The sequence below is a fragment of the Ochotona curzoniae genome, unplaced genomic scaffold (assembly GCF_017591425.1).
Source record: "Ochotona curzoniae isolate NIBS_2020 unplaced genomic scaffold, NIBS_Ocur_1.0 contig_1, whole genome shotgun sequence".
In the NCBI taxonomy this organism is placed as follows: domain Eukaryota; kingdom Metazoa; phylum Chordata; class Mammalia; order Lagomorpha; family Ochotonidae; genus Ochotona; species Ochotona curzoniae.
The window spans coordinates 470,968-479,694 of record NW_024464918.1 but is presented as its reverse complement, the minus strand read 5'-3'; the positions used below and the strand labels follow the sequence as shown (position 1 = coordinate 479,694).

Here is an 8,727-nt window from a genome sequence, read left to right as displayed (position 1 = left end):
TATTTATTTTTATTGCAAAGTCAAATATACGGAGAGGAGGAGAGACAGAGAGGAAAATCTTCCTTCCGATAATTCACGCCCCAAGTGGTCGCAACGGCCGATCACAGGAACTTCCTCCAGGTCTCCCACGCGGGTGCAGGGTCCCAAGGCTTTGGACTGTCCTCGACTGCTTTCCTAGGCCACAGGCAGGGAGCTGGATGGTTGCTTTTCGCGGCTGGTTGCCACTCAGTAGTCCGGGCACAACACAGTCTGTCTTCCCAGTTGTTGGGCAGTGTAGGCTGGCTTGGGTTTCCGTGCAGGACTGCTGTATACATCTGGTACAAGCACTCCTCTGACACCCTGCTTTTAAGGATCTCGGTGTACCACCTGGAAGTGACACTTAAGTTGACTCTATGCTCAACTTTCCGCTTTCCGGTCCTCTTCCGTCTCCTTTTCCGTAGCTCCCCATTGTCTTCCAAGAAGTCCCGTCTGACTCATTCGCATTCCAGGTCTGGCCCCTGCAGGCACCTGGATACGCCGCCCCTACAAAGCTCGCGCGCGGCCAAACCGCTGGGCACACAGGGCAGAGCTCTCACGTGTAGCAGGGTTGAGAATGTTCACCCGAGAGGGGGCGGCGAGGACCCGGCGCACGACGGACCCACCGCTCGCGCCTCTCCGAGGTAGGGGAGGCCAGGATAAAGGGGAGGCGGCGGTGGCGCCTGCACCGGGGTGGCGGTGGAGGGGCGAGAGGCGACCCTGGCCATCCCCTGGGGGCCTCCGCTGAGCTCAGGCCGGCCGGGAGCCCAGCCAGACGCACGGGGGTGCAGCCCGGGGGCTCCGGTGCCCAAGAAGGCTGGGCGTGGTGCAGGTTGGCTCGCGGGTGGGCGGGGGTTGCCCCCCTGTCCCCGCCCTCCACATCCGGGGGCCGGGCCGGGCTCTGGGCTGGCAGAGCGCGGGTGAGTCAGGCCGGGTTTTCCGTCCGCCTCTAGGGCAGGCAAGCGAGTGCCGCCGCGCGCGCGTCCCCACCTCGCCAATCCGGCTCCGGCGCCCGCCCGCCCGCCTGCCAGCCCGCGTTTCCTCGGCGCCTGTCGCTCGCCGCTCAGGCTACGCTCTCAGTGCCAGCCAGAGCCGGCGCCCAGAAGGAGGGTTCGAGTCCGCGCGGGGGAACTGCGGCGCGCCGAGGTGCGGAGCGGTGTCCGGTGAGCGCGGCGCCAGCATGGTAAGCCCGGCGCTCGAGGGGCCGCTAGATCGGGGTCCGGGGCGGGTCGCTGGGATGTCGACGTCTGGATGTCCTTGGCTAAGTCGTAGCCCCGAGCTGGCCAAGACTGTAGTCCGAGAAGTGGGCGGGGGTGGCGGGTGCGGTGTGCGCCCAGGTGTCCCCTGCCTGGAGCACGGAGGCGCCGGATGAAGGGAGCGAGTCCGCCGCACGGCTGGAGGGACAGACGGCAGGCTGCGCTCCGTAAGCTCTATGAACGCGCCTCCCTTGAAGCAGCGCCCGGGACCCCTGCGCCACCGCTGGGTGGGGCATCCGTCCTTGGCGCGGGAGTGTGACCTCGGCCTCCGCTCTCTGCCCTGCTGCCCGGGGCAGGCCCTGGGAGGGGCCAGGAGGAGACGCCCCCCACCCCACCCCACCTCCAGGTAGCCCGAGGATCTCCTGCCTGTAGTTCTGGGGATCCTCGGTCGTCTGCACTGCCTCCACTGACAGCGGACATGGAAAGGAACCCCCTTTCCATGTTCGCCAAAGCGAGGACCTAGACAGACCTTCCACCAGGCAGCTCCCATCCCCCAGCCCCTAGGGACGCACTGGTCCTGGCTGTCCTAGGGGGCAGGGCTCCTCTGCCTGCGGGTTGCACGTGTGGGTGTGTATGTGCGAGACTGCGCTGCGAGTGAATGCGGCCAAGCTGCTTCCCCGCCGCCTGTGAAACTAGCAGTTTCCAAGGGCATGGAGTCCAGCTGCCAGCAGCGTCCACTGTTTCTTCCGAACCTGGGGCAGGCAGGAAGGATTCCAGACCGGTCGTTGTGCTTGCGGATGCCCTTGGGAGAAAACAGGCAAGGGGTGGGGGAAGGCTGGGCAGTCGACACTCCCTGCACCTGTGCCTGCGGAGGGACCTTGGGGACCCGGAGGCAAAGGCCTTCCCCACGATGTTGACGTGGCTCCTGACCACGGGAAGAATTCCCTTCCTCTATTCTAGGTCCCTGTTTCCCGAAGTGCTGTCCCACCTGCCTCCATAGACTGTGGTGGAGAGGAGGGGAGATGATAAAATGGAAGAGCTGAGACACACTGTGGAGTGCTGTGCCACTGCGACTCGCTGTGGCGTGTGATCATTAGACCCACCCCAGCAAGGGTCAGTGCTGGACTCAGCCTCTGGTGCCTCAGTGGGGGTAGCGCATCCCCTCCTTGGGCCCCCCTTGCCGCTGCACTCTCTTTGGAACTGGGACATTCCAGTCTCATTCCTTTGGGGCAGCTGCAGACACACCCTTTGCAACAGTGATCCCCTAGCAGGTGGGGACCCTCCCCTGGGGCCAGCCAGGCCTCCATGGGGGGAGGGATGGGGGTGTCCCACCAGGGGGGAAATGCTAGGTGGGGGTGGGAGAGGCTTCTCAGCTTGGTGGGAGTGCCCTTGAACGTGACTCAAGTACTTTCTTTACCTCCGTTTCCTGTGCCGGTGTGAGGCGACAGTAGCCACCTCCTGTGTGTGTGTTGGGCAATGTTGTAGTGCCCAAGGCCTGGCCTAACTCAACAGGGCACCCAGGGCTCTCTGTCCTGTGGCCACTGTCCCAGCCTTACAAGAGGACAACAGATGTGCGTCCCTCTGCGTTCAGACCTCAGTGCTGCTGGCTAATCTTGGAAGAAGGACGTGGGGAGAAGGCTGGGGTGTGCATAGTGGGCACTCTGGGGCTCTGGGTAGTGCTGGGTCCCAAGCATGTACCCTGCAGTCCAGAGAAGCCTGGGAACCTGGAAGAAACCCCTGCTTTCTGCTCTCACTACCCCAACAGCCTAGCAAGATTGCAACGTGCTTGCTGGCCACCCCTCCAACCTCCCCAAACCTCCTCCAGCCCTCCTGCACAGCTGCCCTGGCCTGAGCATGCTGTCCTGGGCTTCCAAGCAACGGAAAGAAGGAATGTGTGCGTTGGGGGAGGGAGGAGGGGTGGAACGGGACCCTTTAGGAAAAGGGACTGACGCCAGTCTGCCGGTCTGTGATTGAGCCTGCAGCAGCCTGCTGAGAACTGAGGGCCCCAGCCATGCTGGGAGAGCTAGCTGGGAGCAGCGGGGGGCAGGCACCTTAAGGGCAAAAGAAGGGAATGGGCTGTCTGCCCCCTTAGTGGGGCTGCGTGGCTGTTTTTGGTAGCTGGCCACACACTCCTCTCATCTCACACAGGTGCATAGCCTACCGCTGGGCATGCGTGTCCTGGTCTCCTGTCATGTCTGTGTCTGGAAGAGGCCCAGGGCTGAGTGGGTGGCCTTGGGCGTGGCAGCTGGACATGTCCTCGCTGTTCTCCAGTAGATGCCCAAGTGCATGTGGTCATGGCCTGGGGCTGCATATGCATCCAGGACTCTTCCTGGGGTCCAGGGGGGTCCAGTCATCTCTCCCTGACACAGGAAGTGAACCTGCAGGCTGGCCACACAGGGCCTGCAGTTCACAAGCCTTGCTTCCCCCTCGGTTGGTCGTAGCAACTCCGTAAAGAGGGCAGGCAGGCCATCTCACCCGCTACCCAGACGTGCAAACTGAGCTGTGGCAAAGAGAGGGGTATACGAACCCAGGGATCTCCTGAGCCCCAGTGTGCAGGGGATGGCTAGAGCCCAGGTTCCTTGCTGTCCTCCCCTTGGACAGGTTTCTGAACTCTTTGGCACAGAGACCGGGGTGCTGGTGTCCCTTGCTGGGAGAGCAGGATGCCTACCAGTGTCAGTTCTGGCTGTGACCATCCTCCTGGGTCCCCACAGGACCCTGACAGAGGAGACTTGGGAATCACAGCCTGTGACCTTGGGCAAGTCACTTCGTCTTCCTGAGCCCCAATGAGCTGACCTTTAAAGAGGGACAGTAGCTGTGTCACAGGACTCAGTGAGAACCCAGCACCTGTACCAGTTCCCTGTGTCTGCCTGGCCTGTGACACCTGCAGACCAAGATGCCGGTTCTCTCCCCCTCTCCAGGACCAGGCTGGGGGATGTGCAGACTGACACCCCCATCTCAGGGCTGGGGGCCTGGGGGTGATGGAAGGAAGGGCCAGGAATATTATTTTTGTTGAGTGCTATGGGGTAGTGGTGGGAGTTGGGGGCCCCACCCTCCTGCCTACTCCCTGGGAGCTTTGTCTTCCATTAACACAAAACCTGGAAATGACTGAGGAAGATGGAGCTTCGGAATAGTCATTGTTTGGGGCGGGAGTGGGTGTCCCGGAAGCATGCTGTGTGGGTGGCGGGGGTGGCGGGGGCCTTGCAGCTGCAGCCTGCCTGCAGGGCGTCTGTCCAGCAGGGCAGGAGGCGGGGAGCTTGGATGGGAGGTGGACAAGCTTGCATTCGTTCATTCATCCTGTAGAACCTTTCTGAGGTCCTACTGTATGCTGGGCTCTGGGCTGGGCGTGGAATCCAAGGAAATGAAGGTCAAGTCCAGAGCATGGGGCCAGCCCAAATGGGAGGCCTTCGGGGGCATCTGGTTGTCTGGCCAGCCTGCACTGGCCCTGGCTGTGAGCCTGGTCTGGATTTGGACCAGGTCTGGTCCTGTTATCACACGCCTGGCTCCAGCATCCCTGAGTGATAAATAGGATTATCGCCGTATGCATGAGGCAGCCACAGCTTCCAGCAGTTGGTGGCTTGGCCAAGCTTGCACGCTGGCTGGTTGACTGGCTCCACCCTGGGTCTCCTGGGTGGCGGGCTCACAGCAGCTGCCCAGATGAGGGCTGGCAGGGGTCTGGCTGCCCCTTCCCTCTGCCTTGCGTTACTGTCTAGAGGGGAACACCTGTTCCGGAAACCGAGGCCATTGTTCACACCATCCTTCCTCTCCTCGGGCCCTTCCTGTTTGCATCCCTTGCCTGTAGCCCCCAGCCCCACCCATCCCAGATGTTTCCCTTGGGGAACCATGACCCTTTGTGGGAAGGAGAGTAGAAAAGTCCCTCGTGGACCCTGTCCCCGTCCCACCCCACACATAACACGGGGAGCCTGGAGGGGAGTGAGCCTGCTTTGCTCTTTTGCTGGCCCGGTGACCCTGTCTGCAGTGGCAGGGTCTCCTGCCCCCTTCCCTACCCCCATGCCTCCATGTCACATAGTGGCCTCCAGCTGGGCTGACCTTCCACTCCCAACACTGGAGCAGTCTGAATTAGAATCCAAGAATCCCTTTCTCTCACCTGCAATTCCCTCTGGGACCTACCTCTGCTTTGCCCGGGTCTGGCCCCCATGAGGCAGGAAGCACAGAAGGCCAGGAGCATCAGGGAGTTGGATAAGTGAGTGCCCACCTGCCCCTATAATGGAGTCTCTTGGTTTCCAGAAGCAGCTGCATGTGCCCTGTTGAAACTTCATGGCCACAGCCCCAGGCCCTGCTGGCATTGCCATGGGCAGCGTGGGCAGCCTACTGGAGCGGCAGGACTTCTCCCCCGAGGAGCTACGGGCAGCGCTGGCAGGGTCGCGGGGCTCCCGCCAGCCTGATGGACTCCTCCGGAAGGGCTTGGGGCAGCGTGAGCTCTTCAGCTACCTGCACCTCCCCAAGAAGGATGGCAAGACCACCAAGCGAGCCCCTCGGAATGATCCTACCGACTACGCCACCCTCTACTACCGGGAGCACCCTCGGGCTGGCGATTTCAGCAAGACCTCACTGCCCGAGCGGGGGCGCTTTGACAAGGTGTGTCTCTGGCCCGAGGTCAGGTCTTGGAGACCCGAGACTGGGATGGGGGCGGCTAGGACAGGGGGATGGGGCAGCTGAGATGGGGAGGGCTGTCCTGGGGCTGGGTCTCTGCCTGCTGGGGTCGTCATCCCCTGATCTCCAAGAGGAGCTCCTGCAGGAATCGTGGGAGGGCAGGGCAGAGTGGTCCCCAAGGCCTCACAGCACTCTCCTCTTTCTGGCAGTGTCGCATCCGCCCATCAGTGTTCAAGCCTGCTTCAGGCACCGGAAAAGGCTTCCTGTCCATGCAGAGTCTGGCAGCCCACAAGGGCCAAAAGCTGTGGCGTAGCAACGGCAGCCTGCACACGCTGGCCTGCCACCCGCCCCTGAGTCCAGGGCCCCGGGTCAGCCAGGCTCGAGCGCAGCTGCTGCACGCCCTCAGCCTGGACGAGGCGGGCCCCGAACCCGAGCCCAGTCTGTCTGACTCCTCCAGCGGGGGCAGTTTTGGCCGCAGTCCTGGCAATGGTCCCAGCACCTTCAGCTCCTCGCTGGGCCATCTTAACCATATCGGGGGCTCCCTGGACCGGGCGTCGAGGAGCCCCAAGGAGGCCGGACCACTGTCCATGCTGAGCTGCCTGCCTGACCCACCACCCCCCTATGAGTTCTCCTGCTCTAGCGCTGATGAAGTGGTGGCTGTGCTGCCTGACACGTGTGAGCAGCTGAAGAGGGACCTCGGTGAGCAGGACGGCTCCAACCCCTTCACTCAGGTAAGGGAGCCGCTGTGCCCGGGTTCCGTTCTATCCCTGGGCATTGGGGTGTGGGTCCAGTACAGGGTCTCCAAGCCACCAGCTCACCCACATGGCTCTGGGGACAAGGCAGTAAGAAAAGGAAAATGTCTGGGCTACCGTCCCCTGGATCCCATGTGTCAGGGATGTCATGTCCGTTGGGAGGTCCTTGCCTGGGAACTAGGTGGAAAGAAAGGAAAGGGGACCCCTCCCTCCAGGAGGACCATGTGCTGGGCACATTTCACCTCTGGAAGGCAGCCTGGGCGCAGGTACGTGTTTGGGGTAGAGCCCCGGACCTTGATGCCCAGGATGTCAGAGTTGACTGTAGTGTTAGGGTGGGGAGTTGTGAGAGCACAGGCTTACAGGGCGCAGGGGCGTCGTGTCCAGGGGGCGTGGCAATCCGTGTCCAGGGGGCGTGGCTGTGCCGGTCCTGGCAGGTGCCTCTCTCGTGGCAGGTGATGGAGGAGCGTCAGCGGCTGTGGTTGTCTGAGCTGAAGCGCTTGTACGTGGAACGGCTGCATGAGGTGGCTCAGAAAGCGGAGCGCAGTGAGCGCAACCTCCAGCTGCAGCTGTTCATGGCCCAGCAGGAGCAGCGGCGCCTGCGCAAGGAGCTGCAGGCTCAGCAGGGCCTCGGCCCGGAGCCTCGAACTGCCAGCAGCACACACGCCGAAGCAGATCCCGGTGTCCGGCCAGAGGAGGAAGCCCGTTGGGAGGTGAGTGACAGTCTGGTGCTCCCATAACCGTGGTCATGGCACCATTTCTGCCCGACATTTTCTCAGTGTCTCCCCATACCTTGCTCTTCTCCGCCCCAGGTGTGCCAGAAGACAGCCGAGATCAGCCTCTTGAAGCAGCAGCTGCGGGAGGCGCAAGCGGAGCTGGCGCAGAAGCTGGCGGAGATCTTCAACCTGAAGACGCAGCTTCGGGGCAGTCGGGCCCAGGCGCAGGCTCAGGACGCAGAGCTGGAGCGGCTGCGTGAGGCCGTGCGCAGCCTGCAGGAGCAAGCCCCGCGGGAGGAGGCCCCGGGCAGCTGTGAGACCGATGACTGCAAGAGTAGAGGGCTGCTGGGGGACGCTGGGGGCGGTGAGGCTGCGGAAGGGGCTGAGCAGCTGCGGGCTGAGCTGCTGCAGGAGCGTCTGCGGGGCCAGGAGCAGGCACTGCGCTTCGAGCAGGAGCGGCGGACTTGGCAGGAGGAGAAGGAGCGGGTGCTGCGCTACCAGCGGGAGATCCAGGGAGGCTATATGGATATGTACCGCCGCAACCAGGCCCTGGAACAGGAGCTGCGGGCGCTACGGGAGCCCCCTGCGCCCTGGAGTCCTCGGCTGGAGTCCTCCAAGATCTGAGGCCAGCAGAGTGGGCTGACAGCAACCGGGGGACCGTCAGAAGGCGCCCGAGGCAACTGGCTCCTCTCTTGCACTTGGTCAGGGGCAGAAGCTGCGGAGAGAGACCCCACTGGGAGGAAGGATCCCGTAGGGCCGGTGGGCTGACAGGGTGCCGGCGGTGGCATGGGCTGGGGCAACGCCCCTCCTAGCAGAGTAGCACTGGGATAGGGCTCAGCCCTGCTCCCTGGAGTGGGTGTGACCCAGGGAAGGAGGCCAGGAGAATCCAGAGCCCCATGGTCCCAAAGGGCAGGCGAGAGGAAGGCTGCAAGACCGGGGCTGAGTTTAGAGGGAAGGAAGCTGGAATGGGACCATTGGCCTCCCACGGAATAAAAATCGTGTTTGCTATCAGGAGGTCCGGGGTGCTGCCTGACCCAGCTGCTGGGTGGTGGATGGGCTTGAGGCCAGGTGTGCCCCACAACTGTGTGCTCAGAGGACGGGCATCATGTCTGATTGAGCCTTCAGTGCCTTCGCTGCCATGCGACCAGAGATTGCCATGCTTTTTTTTTTTTTAAGGTTTTTAAAAATTTTTATTGGAAAGTCAGATATGCAGAGAGGAGGAGAGATAGAAAGATATTCCATCTCGTGATTCACTCCCCAAATGGCCACAATGGCCCAAACTGCGCTGATCCGAAGCCAGGAGCCAGAAGCCTCTTCCGGGTCTCCCATGCAGGTGCAGGGTCCTAAGGCCTTGGGTCGTCCTTGACTGCTTTCCCAGGCCACAAGCAGGGAGCTGGATGGGAAGCGGGGCTGCCGGGATTAGAACCGGCGCCCATATGG

General features: G+C 62.6%; 1 protein-coding gene across 1 annotated transcript; it reads left to right on the top strand.

Annotated features, from left to right (window-relative positions):
* The first annotated feature begins 1,047 nt into the window (after nucleotides 1-1,047).
* On the top strand, nucleotides 1,048-8,301 carry N4BP3 (NEDD4 binding protein 3). Its single transcript, XM_040975127.1, has 5 exons — nucleotides 1,048-1,198; nucleotides 5,457-5,807; nucleotides 6,032-6,553; nucleotides 7,027-7,284; nucleotides 7,384-8,301. Exons 2-5 carry the CDS (start codon nucleotides 5,487-5,489, stop codon nucleotides 7,909-7,911), a joined length of 1,629 nt encoding a protein of 542 aa, XP_040831061.1. The 5' UTR covers nucleotides 1,048-1,198; nucleotides 5,457-5,486; the 3' UTR covers nucleotides 7,912-8,301.
* The last annotated feature ends 426 nt before the right edge of the window (nucleotides 8,302-8,727 follow it).

Coding starts and splice junctions, on each gene's coding strand:
- N4BP3 (XM_040975127.1), top strand. CDS start 5,487: ATGGCCACAGCCCCAGGCCCTGCTGGCATTGCCATGGGCAGCGTGGGC. Junction 5,808..6,031: donor AGCGGGGGCGCTTTGACAAG/GTGTGTCTCTGG, acceptor TCTTTCTGGCAG/TGTCGCATCCGCCCATCAGT. Junction 6,554..7,026: donor GCTCCAACCCCTTCACTCAG/GTAAGGGAGCCG, acceptor CTCTCGTGGCAG/GTGATGGAGGAGCGTCAGCG.